At 34.0% G+C, this 14,074-nt stretch overlaps 1 protein-coding gene across 1 annotated transcript in view; it reads left to right on the forward strand.

The window, feature by feature from the left end:
* LOC119639903 (lutropin-choriogonadotropic hormone receptor) overlaps positions 1 to 14,074 on the forward strand; it is a 46,888-nt gene that overhangs the window by 23,617 nt on the left and 9,197 nt on the right. Inside the window, exons 2-9 of the mRNA XM_038037610.1 lie at positions 1,246 to 1,986; positions 6,053 to 6,204; positions 6,284 to 6,358; positions 6,478 to 6,555; positions 13,024 to 13,098; positions 13,203 to 13,268; positions 13,353 to 13,421; positions 13,491 to 13,565. Of these exons, the coding sequence (XP_037893538.1) occupies positions 1,459 to 1,986; positions 6,053 to 6,204; positions 6,284 to 6,358; positions 6,478 to 6,555; positions 13,024 to 13,098; positions 13,203 to 13,268; positions 13,353 to 13,421; positions 13,491 to 13,565 (1,118 nt within the window). The 5' untranslated portion in view covers positions 1,246 to 1,458. The remainder of the gene's footprint in view (positions 1 to 1,245; positions 1,987 to 6,052; positions 6,205 to 6,283; positions 6,359 to 6,477; positions 6,556 to 13,023; positions 13,099 to 13,202; positions 13,269 to 13,352; positions 13,422 to 13,490; positions 13,566 to 14,074) is intronic.

Below are 14,074 nucleotides of genomic sequence, written 5' to 3' on the forward strand. Positions count from 1 at the left end.
AATTAAAAGCTAAAAATCGCTAATATTTTAATTTAAAGTTTCACTGGTTCCTTAAAAGCATCTTCATATCAGATTAGCTAAGTAATATATAAGGTGAACTGGACATATGGAAGTACTTGATATACGATTTGAAATTCACTCTATGTGCGATGTGGGAGATAACTATGATGGAACAAGTGATTAATGGTGTTAAGTGAATAAAAAACTTCGAGAAGCTCGATTCTAATCAAATAAAGCTTTCTTTATAAACATTACCGAAGGATGAGTAGTATATTCATTTAGTCACAACGTTTGCAACGCCCACAAAAAAGCATCAGAGACCCCACAAAATATTTATGTGCTTGATCAGTATGAAATTCTACGTCAATGTAAGTACGTCCGTCTGTCCGTTTGAGTAATGTCTGTTTTAAACATTCTCCTGTCCGCAAACATGAAGCTATCGGTCTTAAATTGGGCAGAAACAGAAAGAAGTTCTTGGACACAGGTTGATATTGAAAATGGGCCGAATGGCCCATGGGTTGTTCTTCAAAAGAAATAAAAAATTAGTTTTTTGCTCAGTACTTGTAAACTATAGCAAACAAATGTACAGAAATTTCAACGCATATTCTATAGGCGATGCTGTAGCATTTGTGTAGAAAAATGGTAAAAATTAACCACGCCTACCCAATTATAGTGTACCAAATTTTATTAGGTTCGTCAATACATTTAGAACGCTCAGAAACAAACTGCAAAAGTCCTATAGAATATATAAATTCTTGGCCAGTTTCAAATTTGGAAAGCAACTAAGCATGTCCGCCCGTGCGTCTGTCCCTCTGTCTGTTGGCACAACTTTATAGTGAATATTTCGCATTAGCGAACATGAAAATGTCGCCTACAAATTTGCAAAACAATTTGGAATTGACGTAAACCGCCTACAACGCCCACACGCCTAAATGACAAAAACTTTTATTTTCAAAATAGAAAAAAACAGCAGCGTCCACTCCATAATATAGAGCAAGGAAATTTTGTTCTTTTACTTCTTTTGCCTTTTTTAGCATAACGGTGATGGGTGTAAAAGATTGGGTCCCGACCGAATTTAATGTTTTTATACTTTTTCTTTTATAATTTTTCAATTAAATTAAGAATTGAAATTGAGCTTGAATATATATATGTTTTTAAATTAATTACAAAGACATTACTTTCTATTTATTTTCTCTCTTCATTCCTTTTCTTTTCTTCTTCCAAATAAAAATGTAATTGAAATAGTAAATCAATGCAATAAAAATGTTTTGTTGGTCAACGAGGAGACATTTGAATTTTATTATCAATAATTTAATAAAAGTTGACACTTTCTATTGGTTCCAAGAATTACTATGAAAGCAGCATAAAAAAAAAAACAAATAGAAGCGCGAGAAAATTTACTTATCTTTAATATGCTTTTATGGAAAAAAATATTTTGTAAAATTATTTTTCCAAACGATGTCTTCAACTAATAGAAAACAAAAGCAACGATCTGAGAAATTATGGCAACATTCGCAATATCATCGCCGCCAACATAATATGCCCAATATACCTAAAATGCAACAACAATCACAATTACGGGTTCATCAGATATTACGATTCCTTTTATTGTTAGTCTGTTTCGGTTGTCATTCACAGGCTGTCGAGTATAGTGTTGAGTTAAGTAATTGCTATGATAAGTCGCCGGGTTCAGGATTTGGTAGCGTTGGCGGTACAAATACCATGACAAGTGGTTGGGCACCCATACCCTCTACATTAATAGAAAATAATAATAACAAGAATAGTAATAGTAGCAGTAACAATGACAACAACATCAACAACAACAAAAAGGGGGATAATAATTTATCGGAAACAGCAGCAATCACGGATACAGAAAATCTGCAATTAAATGTCAACCTAAGGATGACACCAACATTAACGCCGGCAATAATCTCATCAACTCCTCTTTCTGGATGGAAATGTTGTTGCTGGAATGCCACACACCAGGTAAGCTAAACCAATATACTTTGAGAAGAATTTCAATTTGAAACAATTAAGAAAATTATATTTGGTCGTGATCGAGTTTTTTATATCGATCATCGTTATGCACAAAAAGCACAAAACAATTAACTAACTAAACTAGATTTTCATCAGATCTATAATACCGAGTGGGTGCGGCTGACATTTCTTATTTTCAGAAGAAAAGCTTCTGTCACACAGGAGTGTGGGTACGTGCTTGAAACATGTTAAGTCGATTCCAAATTTCTTTGCAAATTTCATTTTCGCTAACGAGAGAATGTTTATCCCAAATAATACACAGCTGAGCAGATAGGCAGATAGACAGACGAACATGTTTAGTTGCATTTTAAATTTGAAGCTGAGTTTTTCAGCTTTGCTTCCTTTTGACAAAAAAATTAAGAATTGAGAACACCATAATGCCAGGTAGGCGTGGTCAGTTTTTTCCCTTTTTCTACACATGCTACAGCATCGCCCATAGAATATCCTTTCAAACTTGTGTACATTTATTTACTACGGTTTATGAGTAATGAGCAAAAAATCAATTTTTCATTCCTTTTGAACAACAGTTTGTGTAGTGCTGCGGGCTTGTCCTCCGACCGATTTGGCTGATATTAAACACTAGCCTGCGCACAAGAACTTCCAATGTTTCTCTTACATTTGAAGGCGATAGCTTTTTTTTTGCGTCCAGGAGAATGTTCAAACCAGCCATTACACAGACACATATACGGACAGACGGACATGTTTAAATCGATTTAGAATTTGATGCTGTTCAAGAATGTGTATACTTTATGTGGTCTGTGATGTTTCCTTGCGGGTATTGCAAACGTTTTGATAAAATGAATATACCCCTCATCCTTCGGTGATAAAAACCACTAGCTTGCATTGAGGAAAAGTCTTTATAAAAACTTGAAGTGAACCTGAATGAAAAGCTTTAAATTTGGTAGTCAATCAAGTCAATCTATCCGTGTCCGTCTTTTATAAGCAAGTAAAGGGTCATATGATGACTTAAAGAAACCAGTGAAGTGGAATTTAACTTTTGATAAAAAATTTGCTCTTATGTAACACTTCGATCAAACGGATGTTTGGTACATTGTTTGCGTTTTTTCGCAAAAGATTTTAAGTAAAGGCCTATATTAAAATGAATAGTGCTGGCAAAGTGAGCGTTCAGCTTGTTGCGTGACGGCCATACAAAGGAAAGACTTGACGAAGGTCACTGGACTTCGGACATGTATGTCACCCAATAGGTTAACATGCTGACTTGATGACTTGACGCATCAAGTAACCACGAGTAGATAAACTTCAAAAAATTTACCTAACACGGTAAGAGCTAAGAAGAAATTGGGTAAGTTGTGAGGTTTGATGAAGGTATGGTCGACGTCTGGTTAAGGCTTGATGGACATTTGGGTGACTTCTGGCCAACGCCAGACCTTCTCGTCGTCTGCTCGAGTCCTAGCTGAGATCAGCTCAGGCTCTCGGCTCAGAATCTCTCTTAAAAATTCCTCTCAAAGCCGATCGTAGTTTTATTATTATTATATTTCATTTCCTTTCTTACATAACCCTGATGACGTTTTATAAACTTTTTCAATTTTATTTTGCAAGTCACATAAAGTTAATAGGATTAAATTTATTAGAAAAATTTAATATCTCAGTCAACTGAACTGAAATACTTAGGTAGTTGTCGTAATTAAAACTTAATTATTCGTAAAAAAAAACAGTTTTTTAATTAAATAAAACATAATGTTTACAGTATGGGGACAATCAGAAAAATATTTAATAACAATGATGGAATGAAGAAAGAAGACTACATAATAGACTATGAGCGTAGAACAAGTAAAACACTTAGTTGATAGTTGTTAGTTATCGTATACTCTCATACGCTAAAATTGAGGTCGAGATATATAGTTGTGCTGAACGATAACAAGTAAGAAAATTATATTCGGCCGTGACGGCATCTTCTATATGCATCACCGTTATCCTAAAAAAAACTAAAAAGAGTAAGAGAACTAAAAAAAGAAAAGAAGCCGATGTTTTCTATTTTCAGGTTAAAAGTCGAAATTTTATATGGGACATGTGATGTATGGATTCTATGAGTCGCATGGGCATTTGAGTGTTCTAGGTATATCCTTTAACCGAATGGGATCATTTTCAAATTCTTTTGCAAATTTGTTGGCGATAGTTTGATTAATATCTGGTTGAGGTCTGTTCGTCATGTGTTCGAAATACGATCGTAGTCTAGCGCGATATTTTGCTGAGATATGTGCGGGGTCCGTTTGAGATCTGCTCGAGATTTATTCGACATATGTTTTTAGTCTTGGGCGGCGTTTTATCGAACTCTTGGTGATGTTCTAGCATGCCTGCCATGGATAAAAGTTGGAAAAATTATACCAATTATGCTACATTGTAAGAGATTCACTTTTCCGAGATTTCATTCAAATTTATCTCAGAAGCTGTAAGTTCTTCAGCAGTCTTTCGCGCGCTATGTTTTTCTTAATATGGATAGTGATTCGGGGAATATTCCGTGATGGTAAAACCGGGTGTTAGGTTAGGAAGGTGTGGGGAAAGAGGAAAAAGAAGAGAAGGGCCGTAGCCTAGTGAGTGATGCGCAATTCTTTTGTGCTATGCTTTCTTCTTCTTTTGGTATTATATTTCTTATGCTTTTGCACTGCAGCTACGACCGAGAATGCTCTCTAAATTTTAAGAATGTAAATGCTGAAGTAGATGGATAGATTTGTAGGAGTGAAAGCTTTGGGGACGGAAAAAGATAATTCTTTCTAAATTTGAAACTGGGCACACTCTATAGAGCTTTTGAAACCCGTTTCTCCCCGTTATAAACCTATTAACATAAAATAAAGTAAATTTTGTTACATTGTTATAATGGGTGGATATGACCAATTTTTTTTTGTACTGGTACTACAGCATCGGCCACAGAATATGCCTTCAAATTTTTGTACACCTTATCTGATGCAGTTTACGAGTAATGAGCAACAAACTACTTTTCTATACCTCTTAGAAAAGAGATGTGTTTTCAATTTACGTAATACGCTGAGCGTCTTCTTCGACTGGTTTGGCCAATTTTTAATACTATCTTGCGCGCAAAAATATTCAATATTTCTGCCAAATTTGACATCGATAGACTTATTTTTGCAACCAGGAACATATTTACGAGGGACAGATTGACATCCGGACATACGCACAGACGGACGTGTTTCAGTCGATTCAGAATATAATGCTGATCAAGGATCTATATATTCTGTGATGTCTTTGGCGCTTCGTTCTAGGCAATCTCATCTTTCGGGTATGGCAAAATAACGTAAACCGAAGCCAAAGTCATTATATTGTACTTGTGATATTTAATTTTAATGTAAATATTTATATGGGCGTGTATATTTGATCATGTTGACTTTTGTACATTAGGCTTACTTAGACAGTTCTAAGAACTATGCCAATCAATTATCTTAGTATTTGCTTATTGTAAATCTCGGTCTTTGCATGCGTGTTATGGTTGTTTTTAAACTTTATTTTCCAGCTCTAACTAGGTATACGTATATAGGGGTTGGTCTTTAAATCTCAAACTATTTGTGGTAGAAAGGTATATTAAGTTTGTGCGAGTACATACAAAACTCAGAGGGACTTGAGATAGGTCCATTTCTGATTATTCAGAATCCCTTTCTGCGTCGATCTAAGCTTGTCCGTCGGTCTGTTTGCTTGTCCACGCTGTTGTGTCATGTTCAGTTGGAGGTGGTAGATTTTTCAAGTATTTTCACGAAATTCAGTACACAGACGAGCTTTGGTCCATGGAACGCTATTGAAAATTTTCCGCATCAGACCACTTATCATATAAAGTTTCATTTTAAAGAATGGCTATATGAATAATGGTAATGTGTAGCAGAATATTTAATGGTGAGCTATAGGCTACGTTCTATCTTCTCTTATACAATAATAAATTTTTTAGTAACAGGAAAGCCAGAGAGCACCTTTCTAAATCAACTTGAAGTGTCTATCGAAGCTCTAATGTTAATTTCTGCTTATCTGCATAACTTTCATTTTCTTACAGGCCGAAGTTGAGTGCCGTTGCGAAGGTGAAGCGTTAACAAGAATACCACAAACCCTAAGCGTACCCTTGCAAAGATTAACAATTGCTTCGGCTGGTCTACCGCGTCTACGAAATACAGGCTTAAAAGTCTATGCTACCACTTTATTAGACATGTGAGTGTCTATGAGTATGCGTGGGCTTGCTTGCATTGTAATTATTAATAGAATTATTTTTTCTTGTACATTCTTACAGTATACTGACCGATCTTACGCAATTAGAGACTATACAAAATGGAGCATTTGCCAGTTTAAAACTTTTGCGTACCATGTAAGTCTTGTTAATTGAATCAATTACTTACTTAACATTGACAAAAGCAATATAAAGAGATTTGCCTTCTTTTTTTTTATTGGGATATATTAAGCTTTGTTTTCCCTTTTCATTTTCAGATACATTTCACATGCACCGAAATTAACGTATCTTTCCAAGGATGTATTTCAGGGCATATCGAGTACAATAAAAATTGTGTAAGCTTTTATAGAACTGTAGATGTGCCATATGAATATGTTATTGAGCAAAAGCAAACATTTTTGTTAGCCTGAAGGGATATTTTACTTTTTTAAACTGATTTCTTTTGCAATTGAAAATCTTTTCATCGAATAATAATGTAGGATGCAATTTTACGGATCCAATGATTCCATAGGTATTCAAAATGTTAGGATAATACTCCAATTGATGTAATTTAATGAAAACAATTAAAAACACTGTAGTGGGACAACGCCCACCATTAAATACCTTACATTACTTTGGTTAATACAGTTATTGCTACAGTAACTTTTTAGTATAAGGTTACAGAGGAAGTGGTTGCAACAGCGGCGCGCGCCGAACCATTTTCAATACCGCTCATCCTTGGGTCAAGACGCATCAGTACAGCAAATTTCATCAAAAGATCCCAAAAGTTACGGCCCGTATGTTGAAGATATTCGAAAAGACGGACAGATAGATATACGGACGGACAACATTAGAGTGATTAAGAATGTGATTCTGAATCGATTGGTATAATAAAAAGTGGATTTGAGTGTTGCCTAGATGTGTAGGGTATTATTAAAGAGAAGTTTTGATTTTTCCCTGAATTATCAATTTTTACCTATGCCATATTCTTCTCTCGCCTTCCGCCACCCGCCTAGATTATTGTAATTTCCCATTCAGGCAATTTCCAGTGGGATAAATACTAAAAAAAGCTATCTTTTTATTCCCATCATCGAAAGACTGAAGAAGTATATTAATTTTCTCATAACGTTTCCAACGCCCAGAAGGACGCATCATAGATTCCACAAAGTGTATATATTATTGATAAGTATCACATTCTAAATCAGTTTAAGCATGTCCGTCTGTCCGTCTGCATAATATATATAATTTCTCGTTATATTTTGATCATACCATGTATACTGTATTTCCATTCATGACTAAGATATATATGAAGTCTTAAGCAACCTAAACCATTAAGGTTGGAAGGTATATGACTTGAGCTTTTTTAGATTCTTCATAAAAAGTGTAATTTATTTAGATCAAAGGAACACATTCTAGGACTAAAAGTGAGATGAACATTAGCAGCTAAGATTATCGGCTGTGTTGTTTTTTTTTCTTCTAATTTTAAAAGATAGAACGTCGTAGATAAGGTACTTTATCTAGATTTGACGAATAATAAATTTAAAATTCTTGGCACAGCGAGAAATAATTTGAACTTATTGTACAAAGACAATAATACTGTGTTTATGACATATGAAATAAAAAGTGATTATCTACTTCTTGCATAGTGAAGTGAAGAAACTAGCAACGTTTTAGGTAATGAAAATGAAAGGAGATAATTTAAAACCAAATAAATCCTTTCAGATAAAACTTCAATATGTAGAGATGTTGTCATATCGACCCACGTAGCATATTGCTTTATATGTGATAAGATTCCATATTCCTATGTTTTATGAGAAATTCTGTATAAACTAAATATAAAATTTTCATATACTTTATAGTAACGTAGTATTGTGGTAAATATTTGAGAATAAAAGAGATTGTTTATCACATTTCATTATTAAGTTTTTTTCTGTTTCGTAGAAATTATGAGAGACCGACCACACATGGCAGAGCAAATTATATGCAGGATAACTACGTGGCGAATTTCTGTGTGTAACAAGAATATTACAACAAATTATATATATATATATATATATCTATATATATCTATATATATCTATCTATTATATCTATATATATATATATAGAATAACAAATTACAGTTTTTCCTTGTCACACTCGATTCTTTTTTCACGCGTAGAAAATAAAGTAAAAAATTTCTTTAATTCCAACTTTATGGATAAGTATTTTCTTTGTGACTCTACTTGTACTGACTCCACTTGTAGTATGCATGCAAGACCCCTAGTTTTTTATAGCAATCAATGTAGAACCATTATCCGAATATAAGTAAAGCTAGGTCTGTTATAGCTTACATTAAGAATTGGTTCAAAAAGCTGAAGGATCTTTACATTAGAAAAAGCCTATACATGTGCTCAGTCAGATCAATACTTGTTCTGCTTGTCTTTGTTGTATGGTCTCCTCCCTATAGGTGTACGTAGATAGAATAGGTTGGCGCTAGGTATCATTAAGAGGTGATTCAAAGAACTTAAGTTTCTTACATATGCTTAACTAGGCCTCTGTTGTGTGGTCTCCTTTCTATAGATGTTATGAAGATTCAATGGAATCCGTTCAAAAGTAATTCTTACTGCACTTGTCTCTCTGCCTCTTTATGAAAATAGTTAGATTCTGCTACCCTTACCATCACTTGAGAAACGCAAATTTATTCTTGGTCTTACCTTCATCGACTCGCCCACATTACTTGATGCGATAATCTTTAATTTCCCTGGACGCTTCTCTGAGCCCCTTTCATCTTCATTAATTTTAGGAAATGTGAATATAATTATGAGCTTGTTCAATCCGTTCCGCCTAGCTGCAGAAACTTAAACTAAGTCTATCCCTTCATCTCAATGTCGGACTCGTTTAGAGTCTATCAAAACAACTAAGGGCTTAATAAGGGCAGTTTGCCTATGTCCTATTTAAACCAACTTGCAATCTTAACATCTTACTATGATTCGAAAATTAACTGGCGTTGTTAACTTGCAATCTTAACATCTTTCTATGATTCGAAAATTAACTGACGTTGTTTACTGTTATCGTTTGCGAAGCTTTTGCATGTATACAATTGCTTAGGGGTTCACTTGCAACTTGAATCGGTACTTGTTGTGTGTGTGCCTCTGTGCTAGTTGTGTACACGCTATTTTTTTGTTTTCTCTTTCTTCAAACATGAATTATTATTTTTTTTTTTTTTTCTTTGCTTCTCCTACTAATTTTCACTATTAATTGATATAAGATTTCCATCCAAAAGTCAATTCAATTCGGCTTTTAATTTATTTTAACTGACTTTCATATGTAAGTAAATAAATAAAGAATTCGATTTTAAGAGAAAAAGACGCAAAATGATTTACGAGAGACCTATATTTTATTATACCGATCGATCGATAGAACCATTATCTGAATATAATCACTTAATCCGTTTAAATAGAATTAAACCTTCACTTGGGAAAATAGTCCAAGTTTTCCTTCCTTCCTAGTGAAAGTTGATTCGTAATAGGAGTTTACTACAAAAATTACATTTAGGCTATGAGGGTCAATTTTTTTGAATTTCATGCCACATAAGGTTTCTCATGAAAAGTAAGTCTTAATATGCCAAAAAGTCTTCGCATTAAATATTTTATGATGAAAATTGCTCCATAATAGTAATTGTATGTAGAGTTTTAAGGGCAGCATCAAATTTATTGGACCGTGACGGTATATTTTCAGAACCCCAACCATTACAAGCGATCCCATGAAAAATATGCTTCTTGCCCAGAAAGAAGTATCACTTTTGGCATTTTGTCGCGATAATATATAAAAAAATGTATTAGACGATGTGGTGTATAGTATTTAAAGCCTGATCTTGCCGAATGCATTATTAAATCTAAATTTCTTTATAACTGCCATATATCACGTTTCTCTTTCTCGTAGAATTTTTAAGCGTATCGCTCATGTACAGAGAGAGACTATGACTTGCAGTATGCGTAACAAAACATCAGAGATCTAGAAGGCCTATATATTGGCGAACAATCTAAGATTTCGAATTGATTTCAGTTTAGGCCCTCCCACTTCTGCCCGAAATTGAGATATACGGCTTTTCTCCACCTATTATTTCTTCCATTCATCTGTCTGTGAATTATTCATAGAGCATTTTTTAAGCGAATTTATGTTGACGTTTGTCGCTCAGGTGCTTTGAAGCTCCTTTTCATAATGCAGCGGCCAAACTGATTTTGGGTATTGAACACAATTGGTACCGACCTTTCGTTTGCCGAGCGAAAGAGACCCGTCGTTGTTGTATTACGAGGAAAGCATGCACGCTAACGAGAGCTGTTTCGTTGGTGGTGATTATATTGAAGATCTAGGGCCTCGTAGTCCAGCCTAGTTATGGATGAAGTTAGTCGATCCAAAAGCCTGCAGTGATCTAAGCAGAAAACTTTATCTTACAATTTTTGGTAGATATCAGAATAATACTTGGTGTGCAAACACTTAAGGCGCTCATGTAAAAGTGTAGGGCAAAGTAGAGACATCATTTGTCTACAAACGTATTCGGAACAAAAACTCAAATTTTGAGCTTCTACTAGGTCAAAAGCCAAGTCCAAGAATTTTTCAAAGCTAAAAACCGAGTGTAAGAAGAATAAAGATGGACTTCTGGACGTTCACTTACAACGACACGCCTACACATGTCTATTGATTTGAAGTAGTGCTGGTGGTGGTGGTGATGATGGTCGTATCAATCATTTAGTCTAAAGTACTTATAGCGTGGTTTTTTGTTCCAATTATCTCATTTAAGCTGAGTACAGAAAAACATTTGCTTCCACTAATGGCAAAATTATACATACATATCAAACACTGCTGTCACTTAAGATAGTTGTTTGAAAAAATATCCAATCACTTTCAAATGTCATGACAATGATGTCAAAATTTCTATTTTTTCTCATAATTTTCACTTTTTCTTAAATACCATCGAAGCAGAGGACGTTCGTAAAGTCTAGAAGTAAACGTCAGAAGACCCATCGTGCATATACCCAGGTGGACAGAAAAATAGGAATATGTTGTTTATATTCGCGAAAAGTTTTCGTTTCTCTTTTCCTCCTATCAAATCTGATATTTATCATTTATTTATAAAGTGAAACCACCACATAACAACGGTATAGTTGGGCTAGGCCGACTTTTAAATACTCTACACCGCATTGTCTAACGCAGTTGTTATTTTTGCCATAGTACACAAAAATTATGCTCTATTTCTATAGGAACGTGCCATGATGGGACTGTATATTAAAGATTGGACTTCTTTGCGAATAAAGGCTTACTTTCCGTAAGAATGGTTGTGCCCAAGAAGTTCAAAAACATATTTAAAATTCAGCATAGTTAATTTTTGTACTAAACTACTATTATGCATCAATTTTCATCATAACATATTAAAACTTAAATTTTCTGCGCTAAAAAACAAAAATTTTCGTAAAAATCCTTATATCGGGTAGTAATACAAAAACACGCGGGACCGGTTCAGTATTTTTTTTTTATGTAGATTAGTCTTATGGGTTCAGTTTTGTCATAACTGATTAAAATTTAGACTTTTACATTCATTATCACATAAACTTAGACTTTTCTGCTCTACATAGGATCAATTTCGTGAAAATCCTTATTAGAGTAGGATCAAAAAAGTAGGCCGAGATGGTGCAGTTAATTTTGTTATCTTAAATTATTATTTTGATGATTTTCATCAGGAAGCATTGAAAACTGGACCTTCTTGTTACATGAACTTCAGTTCCAGTTATATGAGAGGGGGTTCAAAAATTGAGTGTCGAAATATTATTACGTAGCCTCGACGACTTTTCAAGATAGGTTGTTATGTGGGGAGTGGTCGAAAAGGTGGATCGATCCGAACCATTTTCAATTACGTTCGCCCTTGGATCAAAACACGTCATTGTACCAAATTTCCTCAATATATTTTAAGACTTGTAACGTGCAACTTGGACACTAGTTTACATGGAGAACCATAAGAGGGAAATATGTGCAGACGGGCTTATCAGGCAGAATCGTTCTCTGATACGATCGGTATAATAGATGATGCGTCTATGTTAAGCGCATCTGCGTGTCACATACTTAATATATTTTGTACCACAAGTGGTGTAGGATATAAATATTATATATTCTCAGGTGCACAGTAGAAAATAGGTTTATATGTAGAAATATTTTCAAATACCACAATATTTTATGCTTAAAGGTAAGCATTTTCATAGAACTCGATTCAGACGGTCAATATAATCTCCACCATTTTTAAGGTTAACTTCGACTCTTTTAGGCGCGAATGAAATTAATTTACAGAAGGTCTCTACTGAGATGTTATATGAAATGTGTTAAATATTTTCACAAAATTATGCTCCCGGTCGGCATCAAATTCCCAACTGAATTAAATATGTCCATCTGTCCATCCGTCTAATGTCTCCCAAACGCAAAATCGGACTTAAAGTTAGTACAAACATTGGACGGCCTCTTAGGTTTGTATTGAAAAAGGGCTAAATTGATCACGCCTACAATGCAAGTGTAAGCCAAGAACAGCTCTAATTTCTGAGTTTCTTTCATCATTACTCATAAATTTCCACACATATTCTACAAGAATGGATTAAAACTAGCCAACCATCTCCAGATATTATAGAGTATCAAAATTTTTAGATTGGCTTTTAATCCCAAGTTTTCCAAAGTTAAAAATTCTGTTATCGTCGAATCTAAATTCCTTACTTGCTGTTCTTCATATGAATTTGTTTGTAATAATAGTCTTGGGTGTAATTGTTTGTTTTGTTTTAATTAAAATTCTTTCTCTTTTTCAGTCGCATTATAAATAGCGGTTTGACAAAAGTACCGGATTTAATACATTTACCACCGGCAAATATTTTGCAAATGTTGTAAGTGAAATGTTTATGTTCTTTTTTTCTTTGTTTTGTTAATTCAAAGGACACTGACAAGGATATTTTTATTATGTCTTTATGTAATATATTCATGCCTTTAGAGATCTCGATAATAATCACATAACTCGAATTGATATGAAATCTATTAGCATTAAGACTGAACAATTGTAAGTACGAATGACAAAAGAGAATCATTACAGATTATTTAAATTTATTCAGAAAATTAAAAAAAAAATAAAAAATACATTTAGAATTTTAGCCAATAATGAAATACGTTATATAGACGATTCCGCTTTTTATGGATCACAAATAGCGACATTGTAAGTAAAATAAATTTAAAAGCAACAGCGTGCAGAGCAAATTGAGTCATATTTTTCAAATCATTATAGAACTTTAAAAGGTAATCGTAAGCTGCGGGATTTGAATTCAAATGCTTTTAATGGTATCATGAATTTGCAAGAATTGTAAGTAAAAAGTAAACAAAAAAATTATATCTTACTGACAATGAAACAACAAATTGTAGTGTTTTTCTGGTGCATTATTTATATCTTTAGCTTAATTTAAATCATAACTGGAATTTCCTTATTCAGCATATGTTTCGTAACTGAAGGGTATTCAGAGATATGTTCTTGGTCAACATTAAATTTAGCATGCAAATCGATTTAAGCATGTCCGTCCCTTTATTCATCTGTCAACCAATCTGTTTGTCGCCTTAAATTATTATAATTTGCTATTCCCAGTTTGAGAAATCCTAAAAAGGGATCTCTTTTTATACCTATCACCGAAAAAAAAGGGAGTATATTCATTTTGTCATAACGATGCAGAACGAAGCATCAGAGACTCCACAAAGTATATACTTTCTTGAGAAGCATCACATTGTAAATCAATTTAAACGTGTCCGTCTGTCCATCTGTCCTTCTGTCCATTTGTCCTTCTGTCCATCTGTCCGTTTGTCCCTCTGTCCTTCTGTCCA

The sequence above is a fragment of the Glossina fuscipes genome, unplaced genomic scaffold (genome assembly GCF_014805625.2).
Source record: "Glossina fuscipes isolate IAEA_lab_2018 unplaced genomic scaffold, Yale_Gfus_2 114, whole genome shotgun sequence".
NCBI classification, from domain to species: domain Eukaryota; kingdom Metazoa; phylum Arthropoda; class Insecta; order Diptera; family Glossinidae; genus Glossina; species Glossina fuscipes.